The 16,315-nt window shown below is 38.2% G+C and overlaps 3 protein-coding genes across 9 annotated transcripts in view; 2 read left to right on the top strand and 1 right to left on the bottom strand.

Moving 5' to 3' along the window:
- The first annotated feature begins 1,480 nt into the window (after window positions 1–1,480).
- Window positions 1,481–5,605, top strand: LOC104820546 (protein SMG7L). 7 transcript variants are annotated; one of them, XM_010551027.2, is made up of 6 exons: window positions 1,481–1,714; window positions 2,214–2,315; window positions 2,394–2,942; window positions 3,037–3,159; window positions 3,262–3,437; window positions 3,530–5,605. In XM_010551027.2, exons 2-6 carry the CDS (start codon window positions 2,307–2,309, stop codon window positions 5,325–5,327), a joined length of 2,655 nt encoding a protein of 884 aa, XP_010549329.1. In that variant the 5' UTR covers window positions 1,481–1,714; window positions 2,214–2,306; the 3' UTR covers window positions 5,328–5,605. The 7 variants fall into 7 exon arrangements, with proteins under 7 accessions (XP_010549329.1, XP_010549327.1, XP_010549326.1 ...); XM_010551025.2 differs by having other exon boundaries at window positions 1,481–2,095; XM_010551024.2 differs by having other exon boundaries at window positions 1,481–2,113.
- Window positions 5,606–6,027: 422 nt separating this feature from the next.
- On the bottom strand, window positions 6,028–7,546 carry LOC104820545. Its single transcript, XM_010551019.1, has 3 exons — window positions 7,389–7,546; window positions 7,116–7,273; window positions 6,028–6,270 (listed from the first exon to the last, which is right to left on the bottom strand). Exons 1-3 carry the CDS (start codon window positions 7,467–7,469, stop codon window positions 6,189–6,191), a joined length of 321 nt encoding a protein of 106 aa, XP_010549321.1. The 5' UTR covers window positions 7,470–7,546; the 3' UTR covers window positions 6,028–6,188.
- A 7,516-nt stretch (window positions 7,547–15,062) lies between these two features.
- LOC104820544 overlaps window positions 15,063–16,315 on the top strand; it is a 5,232-nt gene continuing 3,979 nt past the window's right edge. The window contains exon 1 of the mRNA XM_010551018.2: window positions 15,063–15,778. Within this exon, the coding sequence (XP_010549320.1) occupies window positions 15,535–15,778 (244 nt within the window). The 5' untranslated portion in view covers window positions 15,063–15,534. The remainder of the gene's footprint in view (window positions 15,779–16,315) is intronic.

Raw genomic sequence — 16,315 nt, 5'->3', positions numbered from 1 at the left:
AAAAATATCGTTTTAACGGTTCGGTCCGGTCCGGTTCCGAAGAACCGAACCGAAACGCCCAGCCCTAGTTTATATATATCATCGTAATACCTAAGTACTTTCACCTTGGCCTATTAAATCGTATATTTCAACAAAAGTTTAAATAACTAACAAAATTAGTGACTTTGTATATATATATATATATGTACATATATATATATATTAAACAGTTCACAAGTCAAATCTTAATCCATTTAATAGATTAAAACGCTATTTTCATTGTCACATAAAGTAAAAGAAAACACATCCAATTAGAGAATGATATCTATAATTAAGAAACATATCCTAACAAAAAACATTATCATAACCATTTTGTGTGGAAACTTATGGGAAAGAGAAACTAAAATGGATGATTGAATTTTCTCATTCCTTCCAAAAACCCCAAAATAAATAAATAAATACAAATGGTAGATACACACTCACTCTTTGCATGTTCATCATTTAGAGGATCAAACATGATCAACTATACAGTAAGAATATTTTATAAATCATAATTTACATAAAGTAAAGAGTATTTAGAAGTCATAATTTATGCTGAATATATATATATATATAGTAGGGGTGGATACGGATCGGGTATCCCCAATTTTTAAAAAAACCTGTCTCATCTTCATTGCCACAGGTTTTACAAAAATATTATCTCAGTCTTGGCTTTATAAAATCCGGGTATTTATAGTTCGGGTTTAATGAGATTCTCGGTCTTGTACTTGCGGGTACCCAGACCCATATGACTTGTAAAATTTTGAACTATAAAATGATAGATATAGAAAATACAAATGAGAGAGGTCAAAGTATAAAGAGAAAAGTTCACGATGAAGAGAGATGAGTAAAATTTTGAGAGAGATGAATGGTTGATTCGGTTGCATAGAATGGGATTTGGAATGGTGAAATTTTTGTATAGAAAAGTTTAGAACATAAAAAAATTGAATTAAAATAAAATTATTTTAATAAATAATAAGAATAATTTAGACAAAAATATTATAAATATAAAGTATATTTTATATTTTTAATAAATATACCGGGTACCCCGAGTACCCCTTGTAAAATAATTGAATCCCACTCGGACTCGGGGGTCGAAATCTTAGTCTTATTCATATTCGATCTCATCATCGTTAATATTCGGATATCCTTTATTCGGATATTTGTTAAGTCGGATACCTCCAAACACCCGGATTACGGGTTAAAACACTCGCTCCTAATATATAGGAAAAATAAATTAGATATACACGAAAAAAATAAATTAAAGAAAGGGCGATTTAGCTTGGACGTCAAGGGAAATGTAGAAAGTGGGTAACTTTAATTTATTCCTCCTCTATTGCAAAGATTAGATTTATAATGATTATTTTTTTTTAAAGAAGAATTGTATGATTATTGGTGTTAACAAGGAATTTATGATGGGAGATTAAGAAGGCGGAAACATTTGTTGGGCGCTCACAAGAAGAAGCCAAGAAATTATGGATTAGATAAGCTTCCACTTTCTTCACGAGGTCTTCATCGTCATCATCGGCCACCTTTCTACTTTGTCCATTTCACAACTGACCCAAAAATCTCTCTCTCTCTCTCTCTCTCTCTCTCTCTCTCCCCATGTGTGAGGCTCTGCTTGGCCGCTTGCGCCTTTAATTTCTTGCATCCCAACGTCCGTACATCAACGTTTCTTCTGGGAAGTCCCCGTCGAGTATGTCTTTTCGATTCCTTACTGAGACAAAAGGGACTTTCTTCGATCTCCTTCTCTCTTTTGCTTTTTCTTGCTTGTTTCTCTCTGCTTCTGCTTCTGCTTCTGCGACAGTGATTTCTGCTGCTTGATCTCATCTGGGTTTTCCTTCCTTTCTGAAATTGATCTTGAACTCTGGTGTTCTTGAACCTAAATTCCCCCCCTTTTTTCCAGAAGTTTTTCTGCATTTTGTTGCGACTTTTGCGAGTTTCACTTCCTGGGTTTCCTTTGTTCGTGCTAAAGATTGCGACTTGGGTTTTGCATAATCCAGCTCGATGAGAATCTCTTGTCGGCCAAGCAGTTTGAAGTTTGAACAGCTCTCTCTTAGCCGATGATTGAGTTCTTGTCTGTAATCTCTACGGTGTTCGTTCCCTTCTTGCGCTGATTACTGAAAGAAATCATGAATCTTCAGCAGTTTGACACTTATCCTGTGTTCTCTCTAACGCTCAGTTGCTGAATTCAGGACATCCTCGGAGATTTTTCCAGGAAAAATCAACAGACGCGATCATGAAGGAAAAGCATAGTTTCCTGGTCGAGGTAAAGAGATAGGAGAAACATGAACTTGGTCTGTTTCCTGCTCAAAGAACTTGCTGTTCTGTTCCTCCCTCAACTCTTGGATGAGTAACAAAAGATGTTCTTTCAGGTGAATAGCATAGAGAAACAGTTGTGGACATCGATCCATTCAAAGGGCATACTGCATCACGATGTCCGGGATTCATACGAGAAGGCGGGTTCTACTTACGAGAGAATCTTCACAAGTGATCTAACGCAGGAGGAGCTGCAAGATGTCGAATTCTCTCTGTGGAAGCTCCATTACAAACACATTGACGAGTTTCGGAAAGGAGTTAAACCAAGCTCTGTCGATTCATCGGGTAGAAGGATTTCAGACAGCCATGTAGAAGCATTCAAGTCGTTTCTGTCACGAGCAACCGAATTTTACAAGAACCTGATCTCGAAAGCGAGAAGACACTTTGGAGTCTCTGAGGGAGAGGAAAGCTTTCCGCCGTTTCACGAACCAAAAGTACTGAAATGCAGATTCCTGTGCCATCGTTTCTGCATTTGTCTCGGAGATCTTGCAAGGTATAGAGAGCAATATCTGAAAACGGGCGACCGTCCTAACTGGTCGGCCGCAGCAGCACACTACCTGGAGGCTGCAGTAACTTGGCCAGACAGTGGAAATCCCCATAACCAGGCAAAAACCTTCGATCATCCTGTAATGCTTGATTCGATCATGTGATATGAAATCGGTCTGTATAAATATGCAAACTTTCGGTTTTACCGTGCAGCTGGCTGTATTGGCGACATACGTTGGTGACGAGTTCCTGGCTCTGTACCATTGCATTAGAAGCTTAGCTGTGAAAGAACCTTTTCCCGGTGCCTGGAACAATCTCCTTCTGTTGTTCGAGAAGGTAATGCTTTTGTTTATACACTCGTAAACCTCTAAATACCGATCTTCCGAAAGCCATTTTCCTTGCTGGTAGTTGTCAACTGGTTAGTTTTCTGTACTGCAGAACAGATCATCTCATCTGCAATCTCTGTCGGCCGATGTTTCGTTTAATTTCTTAAACCCGTCGGAGAGAAGTGGCTTCACAAGCTGCAGTCCCTCACAAGACAGAGAGATTATTACAGGGACGAAGTTGTGGCCACTGGTCGTGAGGACAACAAGCTTCTTCTTCCTTAAATCCGGGTAATTGGATCAGTATCATATGTTGTTGTTTCCAGGTTTTCGCCCTCGGTTCTTTACAAAGTTTCTTTCTTTTATCTTGTTTTGTCTCTCAGCTTGGATGAGTTTCCTTGTGCTTTTGCATCAACTATGAGAGAGTTGGATGCATTGCTTGGAGCAGATGATGAGGATCTAAAGGGCATGTCAGAATCCTATCTTCTTATGGATTCAGCAAGAGAAGGCCCTTTCAGGTTCCTTCAACTTGTTTCGGTTTTCGTCTTCGTCTTCCACAACTTAACCCCCGAGCACGAGACGGATGGATCACATGACAAGAAGGATGAGGTCGCACGGCTTACACGGCTAGGGTTGATCACTACATTCGTTATTATGGGGCGAATCATCGAACGGTGTTTGAGGAGATATCCCTTTGAATCTTGCCCACTTTTACCGGCTATTCTCGAATTTTTGGAGTACTTACCACCTGTGCTTGACAAAGCGGAGGAATGCGGGTTTGATGACGAGAGCGAGGCCGCAATGTCCTACTTCTTCGGCTCTCTTGTTGATCTCTTGAATCAGCTAAAGAAGCAGGGAGAGTACCCATCTCCTGAATTGGTAGCTCTTTGGGAGGATCATGAGTTGAGGGCCTTTGCTCCTCTGGCTAGTGTACATGCACGTTTGGATTTCTCGAGTCATCGGGACCTAAGAGAGGGTTTTGACAGAGGGAACAAGCTCCGTCTTCATCGGATCAAGAAATCTGGTTTCGAGATTGCAAGTAGGCAGACGGGTTCTCGGAAGTGGATCTCCTGGGACGAACAGGAGGCTTGTTTCTTCATGGCTTCAAATCTAAACACAGATCGAAAAGCGTCAAATGGAGAATCTGTTGCTGAGAAAGACGGAGATAATGAAAAATATGTTACTACAAGAACCGAAGTTGTCGTTCCTGCAGAAGAGGAGGAAGTCATTCTACTCAAACCTCTCGCGAGGTGTCAATCTGCTCCGCTCTATTCTTCTTCGGGAAACACAAGAGAGGATCTTGAAGGGAACCAAACAAGTACATCTGATGATAACCTGCGACGAACAGCATCAGATTTCAGCTTCGGCGAAGATTCTACAGAGACAGAGTCATCACCTTCCTTTCCAGAAGGCGGTATCTCGGGAAGACCCCCGTCCCTGAGTGCTTGGGTAGTGGACAGCGAAAAGGAAAACGGAAGATTCGGCACTGGTAAACACAATGGGTTGAGCCCCATTGATGAAACAGCTCCTGTTACATCCTTTGATGATCTCTCTATCAGCAAAACCGAGCAGCATTCTTTCACTAGCAGCTCTTCTTCCTATTCACCTCCCACTCCTTCTGCTCCATTACTTCCAGAAGATGCTTCCTGGTTTCAAGAAAGCACCATCAACAAGGGAGAGAATGCTTACATACCGAATGGAAATAGAGAACCTGGTCTGCTCGGTTATGGACTGCCTCTCCCGGGTTTCATGAAACCATACACGAACCCACCGTTTGTTGGAATTTCCTCGTCTGAATGGCTTCGTCGGTACAGACAGAGCCAGAATCTTGGACAGGGAAATTACCATAATGACTTGAGGAACTTTCTCGTGCACGAGTCCACCAAGTTCAGTCTCTTTGACAGGTACGGAACACCAAGTGATCACCCGATGGTTCGGTCAGAGAACTCGCTGTCGTACCCCGGATTGGATAATCAGTTCCACATGCAACCCGATTACGAGTCTAGAGGAGAGAGGCTGATCCAAGGTTACCAAAGAACGGAGGGATTTGGCTTCGGGATAATTCCCGGCGAGCTCAGCGACGACCCGAGGCCGTTTCTTCAGTATTTGAAAGACAAAGAATGGCTGACAGAGCATAATCAGAGGTTAAGAGGTCATTCTCCCGCTTACATGAACAACTAAACCGCCCAAAACCAGACAGGAAAACCGGCTTCTTACATGAGATTACAGAAACTGTCAAGTAACATAACTCAAAGTGCAGCTTTTCTGAGGATGAAGATGTAAACACTCTCCTGTTGGACACCCTGGAGAATGTGTTTAGTTTGGCTGCTTGCTTCATATGCAATATGTCATTTTTTTTTTCCAGAAACATTACCAATACTTGATTTTGGATACTCTATTCTTATTCAATAACAAAGAAAAGAGAGGGCAAACAAGAAAAAGGAAAAGATAGAGGAATATGAAGTTGCATTACAAATCTGTTTACCAATATAATATCTAAAGGTGCAAAAGCTCTCCATGAATGAAACCCTATGACAAGTTTCAGACAATCCATTGAAGATTAAATAAGAACAACCACTGTCCTGTGAATGATATATGCTGCAGAATAAGTGACTTGGGGCATCTTCTTGCCTGGAAGGAATAATCTCACTTGGAATAGCATCCAAGAAGCAGGAAAGAATAAAGGTCAAGAAAAGGAGACTAAAATATAAATATCGAAGTTCTATATAAAACAGACAGCTGCCATCTCTGGTCCATTGCAAATTATTTTTGAGGGCTGTGAACCAAGATGAAGTTCTTGTTTCAGCTCCCTTGTTGTTCTTGCTTCTGTTTCGTCAAGCCAAAGAAGGGCAAACACAAGGAGAAAGAGGCGAAGAGCGATTAAAGAAAGAGTAAATGGTCAGCGGCTGCAAGTCCTGTCCGAGAGAAGATGGATCATCTGTAGTACCAATCCTCCATCTTAGTTTATCTCTTCTTTCGTCCCATTTCCGTAACTTGTTGTACTGAATAATAAGAAATACCGGCGATTTTTATAATGTATGCTCATCTACTTCGGTCATTCGGTTCCAAGTTCATCTGCTGCATCTGTGTTTCCACTGGAACAAGGCCTGTCTCTGCAAGAAACCTGCAGAATCAAGCACTCGGTAAGTGGCTTGTGACTTTTATTTTATGGCCCTTAAAGACATTCTGAAAAAGTTGTAGATTTCACATATATCATTCATCACTCTTCTTATTTTTCTCGATGGCATGACCGATAAACATAGCATCTTAGAGAAAAAAACTACAAAAAACAGCTCATGGTAAGGACGAACAAGGTCAGGTTCTCCTCTGGAGAAGGACGGAGCATAAAGACCAAAACTGATTTCCAGTCTTGTAGAAACCAATATCACTTGCCTTTCCGGTTTCACAGAGCAAGCACGAGAAACACAAAGGACAAGACAAAATCTGATAGATGAACTAAAACGCTGAACCTAAACTCTAATTGAAGAACTGCAAGACAAAAGCATGTTTTTGTTGGAGCCATCAAACAGGAACACTAACTGCTTTTCGATGCAACTTGGCACATGAAATATCATCGTGGAAATAATGCATAACCCGAACATCTAAACATCACCCAAGAACTTCTGTTATTACACAGATCAACAAGTGTTACGAGCCAGTAAAACTAAACATCCCAACCACACAAATTATTACAGGAACATATGCTTCATTGTAAAGTCATAGCTGGAGTTCATCAAACCCCAAGAGTTTCTATCTATCATCAACAGGATATGATTCCAACGCCAAAGAAGCTTTTAAAGTGACCAAGTACCAAACTAAACCCTCGTGATTATCCTACATTCGACAGACTCTGGCAGGGCAAGAATCAACGCGATGTTTCATCCGGGCATATCAAAATCTGAGACAAGAACACAGACCCACGTCGTGTTTTACATAGAACCATCGGAAAAATATAAAATTTTAACATACCAGTTGAGAAGGACGAAGAGGGTAGTGGCGATTATCATGAGAAAGCCGACATGAAGAAGCAGCGTGAATTCACTGGAGGTGAAAGCTAAAGCGAGCATGAAAGTGAGAGCGAGACCCAGCAAAAGGAAAGCCGATTTCAGAGTGTTCCACGTCGGAGCCTGTAGATTCCGACCCAATTCCAAAATCAGGGTTTTAGAAGAATCAACCATGGAAACAGAATCGAAAGCGAATACAGGAAGAAGACAGAGGAGAAAACGCGGGGAGTGTACGGACATTGACGCCAGGGGCAAGAGCTCCGAGAAGAACAGCTTGTGTAGAGGAGATCTCCGATCTGCGAGATTGCTTCTTCTCCATCTTCAGAGATCTCAAGGAGGATTCACGAAACCAGAATCTGTGATTTTGAATTGTTTAATTTAATGTCGCATCCATTAGTTAAGACCTAACCTTTCAGTGCTTTGACGAAAAAAAATAGGATAAAAAAATATATATCATTATCTTTGAAGGAAAATGGATTTTAAACTTTTAAAATCTAATTTTACAGTTTAGAATCTGGATTTATATATATTTTAATCTTTTATTTTAAAATATTCAATATATCATAACAAAATTACTTTTTATTATATCGTTTTATTATTGAAGGATAAGATGAAACTATATTAAAAATGTGAAATATTGACATGTTCATCCAAAATAAACGATGAATTCAATATGTCATGAACTTTTTTTTTTTTATAATGTAAGATGTTATTGATGATATTTAGCTATGAAAATTTTCAAGTATTAAAAAGCAATCAGAGAAATAACCGCAAATTGGTAAGAGTAATTTTATTACACAAATTGTTCTATTCTCTAAGGAATTTCTATGTGTATATTCGTTATATATAAATTCTATTTAATTAAACTCATGAAATTGTACATTTTTTTTAAGGGAAAATCCCAAAAAAAACACCGAACTTACAAATTTTGACCAAAAAACACCGAACTTTTTATTTTATCAAATAAATATTAAACTTTGTAAGTTTGACAAAATAAATACTTAACTCTTTTACGATTATCAAAATAAACAAAATAGCTGACGGGGTACAAGGAGATTCAAACACATCAGATTATTTTACTTAGTTTTTTTTACAATCGAAAAACGTTCATGTATTTTTTTGAATCACTAAAAAGGTTCAGTATTTTTTTATAATCGCAGAAAAGTTCATGTATTTTTTGGATCATTTAAAAAGTTTAGTGTTTTTTTAGATTCGTTTAAAAAGTTAAATGTTTATTTGATAAAAAATAAAGTTTAGTTTTTATTTTTACAAAATTGAAGAGTTGAGTAATTTTTTTTTGGATTTTTTTTTAATATAACAGATTAAGAGTTTCTTCACTACTTCTTTCCCTTTGATCAGTTTGGAATAATCGAATAGATGAATCAATTTAAACCGAATAAGATATAATTATAACTTAATTGAATATGATATAAAAATCGAATGGTTATAAAAAACTGAATTCGAACCGAGTAAAAATATAAAAAACCGAAAAATTTATTTAAAAATGAGTTTTTTAACAATAAAAGACAAATTTGAACCGAAATAAAACCGAACCGAATATAACCAAATGTAATATAAAAATCGAATGGTTATAATTTCTCTACAATCGAAATAACTGAATTTGAATATAACCGAGCTGAAACTGAAAATGGTCACTCTAAATCCAATTGTTGTCCTATCGTTTGGCCGACTGGATATTCTAAAGATTAAAGGTGTCAAATTGTCTTACCTGATCCGAATCCGCACTCAACCCGAGGGTTTCGTATTCAGACTTGGTCTGATCGAATTTTTCTGGGTCTATAAAATTGAGTCCAAAACGCGATCCTATAAAGCTTGGACTCGGGTTGGGTCGATGGATATTTCATTTTTAAACTCGTCGAATTTAACTTGACCAAATCCGAAGTCCGATTTGAGTTCGGCTTGGAAGCTCGATTTTTTTGTCTATAAATTCAAGCTCGAACCCAATCATTTTTCGGACGGGTTCGGACCATGTTTCAGATCAAAATTGACACTTCTATTAAAAAATACTCGAACATTTGCATTCGGTTGACATACGAGCTTTTTTTTTGTCAAAGGTTGATATATTCATTACTATCGGATCCTGTACAAAACACTTTTCATCCTATCCAAAAGAGGTGAAAAGCCAGAACAACCGAGAAAGCTCTTGGGGTCGGTAAGCCTTGATCTAAAAGTAAGTAAACTTCTACGAAGTAGATAAAAGATGTAATAGTAATCCAAAACCAAAACCAATACAATGATTACCAAACTATCGCTGTAATATCTCAGAATTCAAGTCCGGTTTGGATTGCCGGAAAGATGCTGCTATCCGTCGTAGAGTCTTGTCAAAAGTATGGAAGAGGGTTTCAACATCCAAGAAGATAGAAGCATGAATTCTAGAATTGCATTTCGTCCATATGGTGTATGTGACTGCCTACCAAGTGAGTAAAACAATTGTTCTAGAGAGTCTAGTATCCCACCTAGAGTTCAACCAACGCATTATTCCATCCTACTGAAGTGGGGCTTGGTCAAGTTTAAGACGTTTACAAGTTCGCTGCCAAAGAGATCTAGTGTACCTACACTCAAATAGTAGGTGATTCCGTGATTCGACCACTTCATCCCACAAAGGACAGTTCGGGTATACCTGAATTCTCCAAGACTGAAGACGATCTCTGTTAAGGTTCCTGTTTAGCACAAACGCCCACACCGTGAAAGCATGTTTCGGGATATGACCTTTGAACCAGACCACAGAGAACCATGGAACTCGGTCAACAGCTTCTCGAATCTGCTTCCAGACAGCCTTAAAACAGAATTTTGATGCTGGAGAGTTACTACCACCCATTGGAATATGTCCTCTCTGTTAGGGGAAGGGCAAGTGTCTAGTAAATAGGCAATTAGAGTAGCTTGGGCCTCTGACATTGGGTTCAGGATTTTCCATTTGTTATTACGGTAAACTATCGAGACACGGCTGAATTTAGGGATTCCCAAATCCGCTAGCCCATTTTCCCCTAAAAATTCAATCAGCCTACCCAAAGGGTAGTGATCCAACCAGAAGAAGATATCGTCTCCCTTACCAAGAAGCTGTCAGGAGAATTTTTGAGCTAGCTTCCTGAGCTTCAACAGACGACGGAATGACCAAGAGTGTGTGACCAGAGGTTTGATGGACCATATATATCGAGCTCCAATATAGTGTCGAAAGACCCATACAACCCAAAGAGACCCCGAGTGAGAGAGAATCAACCATAAAAATTTCACCCCAACCGTGTTATTCCAGGAGAATAAATCCTTAAGTCCTAATCCACCCTCATACTTTGGTTTGGTGACATTAGTCCAAGCAACTTTAGCCCCCGTGTGAATATCCGGATTTTCCTTCCATAGGAACGCCGAGCAAAGTGAGTTCAACTGCTTTGTACCAGCCTTTCGGTAAAATGAAAGCATGCATCCAAAAATTAATGATTCCGAAGATGACAGAGGACAAAAGTTGTAGTCACCCTGCAAAGGAGAGATATTTGGAGGACCAGTGGGATATTTTGGCTTTAATCTTGTCAAGCAAAGGCCTACAATCAACAGAACTCAGTTTCGTCGGTTTCAACGGAAGACCCAAGTATTTCACCGGAAAGGTACCTATAGGGAGATTAACCTGACTTGCAAGAGCAACAACAACATCAGAGGAGATACCCGAGGTGAAAAGATTACTCTTATGGAGGTTGATTGACAGTCCATAGAGTGCTTTGAACTCCCTGAGAATATTAAGCACCGCAACAATAGACTCAGAGGAACCATCGCAAAATATCAACAAGTCATCGACAAAAGCAAGATGCGTGATCTTGAGCTCCTCACAACCGTGGTGATAACCAAATCTACCCGCCTCAGCCGCTGAATTCAACATATTGGAGAGGACATGCATACCAATCACGAATAGATAGGGGAGAGGGGATCGCCTTGTCTAAGTCCTCGTGTCCCTTTGAAGTAGCCAGAAAGACCTCCATTAATGCACACGGAGAAAGAGGTCATGGTAATGCATTCTCCAATGAGATCAATCATAGAATTCATCAGATTAATAGTCATCAGAGTTGCTAGGATAAAGTCCCATCTGATAGAATCAAAAGCTTTGGATATATCAATCTTGATCGTTGCTGCACGTGGAGAGCGGGAAAAACCGTAACCGTGAACTATTTTAGTTGCAAGTAAACTCTTCTCCACCATAATTCTACCGTGAACGAATGTCGATTGATTCCGGACAATAAAATCAGGCAAGATGGGCTTCATTTTTGTCACAAAGATTTTAGAGATTACCTTGTATAAGGAGTTGCATCAAGATATGGGTCTGTAATCCCCAAACGAATATGCTTCAGGTTTTTTTGGCACTAGCATTAGAGGGGTTGAGTTAATTCTCCTGGCTAGAAAGCCTGAGCGGAGAAGTGCATAATTGTTTCAGTACACTCAGCCCCAAGAATTCCCCAAGAGTGGCGGGAGAACTCAGCAGTAAAGCCATCTAGTCTTGACGTTTTATTCCCCTTCAGACTGAATAGAGTGTCTCTGATTAGCTCCTCTGCAATTGGTTGCGCAATCAGACTATGAAGATCAGCGGGCACACGGTAAGATAGGATATCTCGAAGTTTGTCCAGACGTGATCCATCTAGCACTGGTTGGGTTAGGACTAAGATATCTTTAAAATGCTCAATTGCTAGCTGAATAATCCCATCAGGTGCCTCAACTTTGTTCCCGTTCAGATCGATGATGTACTTGATGGAGTTACTAGCTCTTCGGCAAAACATTGTACAGTGGAAATAAGATGTGCATTTGTCACCCTCTTTCAACCATTGGATACGCGAACACTGCCTAAAAAAAGCCTCCTCAATCATCTTGAGGTGGAGAAATTTATCTAGACAAACCCATTCCCTTTCAAAGGATTGGGGCACGGGTTAGAGAGAGCTTCAACCTGCACAGAAAGCAAACTATCATTAGCAAAAACCACTCGCTTTTCAATATCGCTATATAGTTCTTTTTAAGCGATTTGAGGGGACGTTTGAGAGCTTTAAGCTTCCCTGATAGGAGACCGAGAGTGGACCCACGTCTATCAACCAAATCCCATACTTCTACCACCACCTCTAGAAGTCTTGGGGATTTCGTAAGGTGGTTAAAAAATTTGAAAGGCTTGGGGTTTGGGAAACGTGCGGTTTGTAGTCTGATGAGACCAGGACAATGGTCAGAAACTCCCGGGCTAAGGAACGATGTGTGGTTGTCCAGGAATTGTGAGATGAAAGCTTAATTCCCCAACATTCTATCCAGTTTTTTGGCTATGGGATGATTAGGTTGGCGATTTGTCCAAGTGAATAGAGGACCTTGGAATGCTAGATCATCAACATCAATGGGGCTCAAACAATCATTAAATCGATCCATACTCGGAGAAGTTCTGAAAAATCCCAAAGAGATTGCTCACTTGGCTTCCTGATTTCATTAAAGTCGCCAAAGATAATCCAAGGGGTATTGGCCATCACTTTCACTCGGTGAGTATTCTCCAGACTTGTCCATAATGATTGGCGAGAAACCCTGTCATTACGGGTATAGACAATTGAGCATAAGATTTCGGGGGAGTCAAGCAAGTTTAGGAGAACATCAACACATTGATCTTCCTCAAGAATGCGGACAATAGCTGTGGCTTTCCATAATAACCATATACGACTGCAAGAATCACTAGAGCAGTTAACAAAGGTAGACAAGTCGGATCCAAGGTTGGATAAAATCTGAATTTGGTTATGGTTTTGAATATGAGTCTCAAGCAGAGTACAAAAAGAAAGATTATTCTGATGTAGAAGAGATTTTAGAGTTTGGTGTTTTGTGGGGGCGTTGAAACCCTCACATTCCAAAAGAAGATTGACATTATTTAGTGGTGAGAGAGGGGAGGGACTTTAACCTTAGAGATAGGTATGGGTAGTGAATCTGGGACGACAGGTACAGAAGAGGAAGAGGTGGAATAAGGAGAAATGGGGTCGGCGGGGAGATGAAGGAAGAATTGGCCGAGGACATACGAGTTTGAATGTCTAACCATCGCAATACGAGATTGGGTGATCCAATCGAAAAAATAATCTATAAAACTGAAATGGACTAAACCGAAAACTCGTGCATTTGATGTGTAACTATACCCACTAAACGGATGTTAACTTTATAATAGAAAAAATAAGTTGATAACGAATCTTATTTTTTTATATGTTGTCGATAAATTATATATATAATCCACTGTACAAAATATAAATATGAGACTAGGAACTCAACAGTTGGTAGCTACAGTGGTTGAGAAGTGATAAAGTCATTCTCAAGTTCCTGGGTTCGATTCTACTGGTGGAGATGGATGTAATTTCTGGACCAAAATAGTCCATATACAAAGGCTAGTCCTGGATCTAGGATAGATTTAGTTGAATCGAAAGCTCGGAGAACCATCGTGATTATAAAAAAAAAAATATGGGACTAGGACACCGGACGTACGTACGTACTATGTAGTAGTAAATTGGACAACTAAAACAGCACATGCGGTTGTTTCTTTTTCCCTAACCATTAAATCGGTTTAAATACAACTTAATTTCTTGAATTACCAAATGCATTTATTGCAACGATTTTTTACTTGTTGTATAATTCTAGAAATTAGAAAAAAAAACTGAAACTATAAATTATAAATTTTATGATTATATAAAATAAAAACTGCCCATAGTTTAAACTCATGATTTCCATGATGCTAAGCACATATAATTACAATGATTTATTGTGCAAGTTTTTTTTTATCTCAAATATTTCAAAATATATTTTTTTTTTCGAAGATTTGACGGTTTCAATTTAGGTTTTAATTTACATCTATTCGAAATCATATTTCCTTTGATCTAAAGATTTGTCTTATTTCCTTTCATTACCAAAAATAAAATAAATAAATAAATCCTTTTTTTTCCTGTTGGCTGTGAAAGAGTCCTAATCATTAACTGCTAAGCTAATCAACGGCTGATCACTTTAGCTCGTTTATTTGTGTTTTAATGAAAGACGAAAAGTGTTATTTGATAAAAGGTTAAAAAAATTACTTTTTTTAATTATTTTTCCCAATTTGACAAAAAAATATTTAAGTTCTAAAAAGAATATGAGAACTTAATTTTCATACATATCAGAAGAGAATATAATTTGGAATGATAATAATTCAAAATTTGGAGTAACTACATATATATATATATATATATATGTTTGTGTGTGTGTCAAATAAATTCTGGTTAAATGATATGGATATTTAAAATATAAAATAAAATAAAATTTAAACATATTAGAAATAATTATTATTTACAAAGAGACTATGATAGATTTTTCCCTCTCATAAATTAAAATAAAATCCTTTTTTTAGCGCGGCAAACGAGATTAATGATGGCAGGAATTAATTATTGTTGTTTAGGGTATTGATTAAATAAGATAATTATTTTTAACAGAAAATAAGGATGCTTTACATAATGAGTGTTTTGGAAAATTAACAAAAGTATTTTTTTTTCTTGTATTATGTTTAGTATTAATTAGTTACACCGTTAATCTTCTGTTCCTAGGAATTACCCTTATGGATTTCAAGTAATTAACTTTTTAAAATAAAGAAAATACTGATTTAATTCAACTGAAAACAATAATTTATATTATTAAATAATTTTATTTTCATAGAACCTATCACCATCCGATTTTGTTGGACCATCAGATGCATATCGTCCAATATGGTTTTTCCTTGAATTTTTATTTTTATTTTTATTTTCCCTCTAATTATAATTCCACTAAAAGACAAGTAATTGATTTCTTGAGTTCACGCGGAATTTTGTGAGATTTGTTTTTTTTTTCTTGCACCGAATTTGTAAAACTTCGAACAGTGTTTATGTTCGGTAAAAATACTCTCTTTCTGCCCTAATTATATAAATATATATATGAAATTGTCCCTCGATTTTGCAAATTCTAGATTCCTGCTTAAAACCCTTTCTACCAATCACAAACCCTAGATTTTATCTTCCTTTTTTGATTCTATATTCCTTTTCGTCATACAAATCTCTTGATCTGTGAGGCTCTTCGGGCGAATTCTCGCGAACCAATTTTGCCTATTTTTTTTTCATTCGTTCTTTTTATATTTCGGGGCAAAGGGGCAAAATTCTTTTGATTCGTTTTGTTTTTCTTTTGCTTCCGCTGGTTCTGCAGATCAGATTTGAATTGAACCCAGGATCAAAGTCGCAAACTTGAAGTCGAATTTCGTCGGAATAATCCCATTCACCAATTGGGTATTAGCTAAAATCGTGATCTGAACTGAGTAAAAACTCCAATTTCGAGGTCGGTGCTTGGGATTTTGGAGATTTCATGGAGTGAAAACAGGGGGGGAAAGAGGAGCAATGACTGGATTGGGTGTTCGATCCAGTAGCTATGGTTCCTTGGAGAAGACGACACAGAACGGCATCGTTTTGCCCCTCCAGACGACAACGACGACGACACGAATCAAACAATCTAAGATGCAGAAAGACAGAGAAGGTATTGTCCATTGGATCTGCAAATTCGCAGGTCGCAAGAAGGTGGGCATGTTGCTCCTCTGCTTAATCTCCGCCATCGTCTTCGTTTGGGTCCTTTACGTTGGAAAAGGTAACACCTTTCCTCGCCATCTTTTGATTCTGCAGATATTAGATCCTTTATATATATTATCATTCATGGGTTCTCTTTTTCTGAGTTTAATGAGTGCAGATATTGTAATTTAGGTGGTTTAACTTGTTGTTTAGTTTATAATTTAGAGAATCCTTGATTCATGTTCGTTGGTTGTTGCCAAACTGATCTTTCATTGGCTTGGAATTGAAGAGATATTGACCATAATGCTATGCTTTATGCTCAAGAGTATTCGTGACTGAAGCTTTGGAGAAGAGTGGAAAATAATATGCCATTGATGGTAGAATGTACATTGATAAAATCGTTTTGAAATCAAGGGTTTTGCTAATGTTGAAGCCTTGTATTTGGGTTTCGGTTTTATGCTAGCGATGGAGGAGTAGTTGGCCATGATGATAGTCTTCATGCTAAAGATGGAGAAAGATGTGAAAGAATATATGACAATGTAGCTAGAATGTCAATTGATAAAGCTCTTGGTGATGTTGAAGCCGCAGATTTTTCGGTTTAGGGTTTTGATTCCTG

Source organism: Tarenaya hassleriana, unplaced genomic scaffold (genome assembly GCF_000463585.1).
Source record: "Tarenaya hassleriana unplaced genomic scaffold, ASM46358v1 Cleome31, whole genome shotgun sequence".
In the NCBI taxonomy this organism is placed as follows: Eukaryota; Viridiplantae; Streptophyta; class Magnoliopsida; order Brassicales; family Cleomaceae; genus Tarenaya; species Tarenaya hassleriana.
Note: the sequence above shows the minus strand (reverse complement) of the source record. Positions and strands in the feature narration are given on the sequence as shown.

Bases quoted from the DNA above. Each gene is read 5' to 3' on its own strand.
- LOC104820546 (XM_010551022.2), top strand. From the start codon at position 2,258: ATGAAGGAAAAGCATAGTTTCCTGGTCGAG. The intron at 2,288-2,393 runs GTAAAGAGATAG...ATGTTCTTTCAG, and splicing joins AGCATAGTTTCCTGGTCGAG to GTGAATAGCATAGAGAAACA. The intron at 3,438-3,529 runs GTAATTGGATCA...TTTGTCTCTCAG, and splicing joins TTCTTCTTCCTTAAATCCGG to CTTGGATGAGTTTCCTTGTG.
- LOC104820545 (XM_010551019.1), bottom strand. From the start codon at position 7,469: ATGGAGAAGAAGCAATCTCGCAGATCGGAGATCTCCTCTACACAAGCT. The intron at 7,274-7,388 runs GTCCGTACACTC...CGGAATCTACAG, and splicing joins CTCTTGCCCCTGGCGTCAAT to GCTCCGACGTGGAACACTCT. The intron at 6,271-7,115 runs GTATGTTAAAAT...TTGATTCTGCAG, and splicing joins CTCTTCGTCCTTCTCAACTG to GTTTCTTGCAGAGACAGGCC.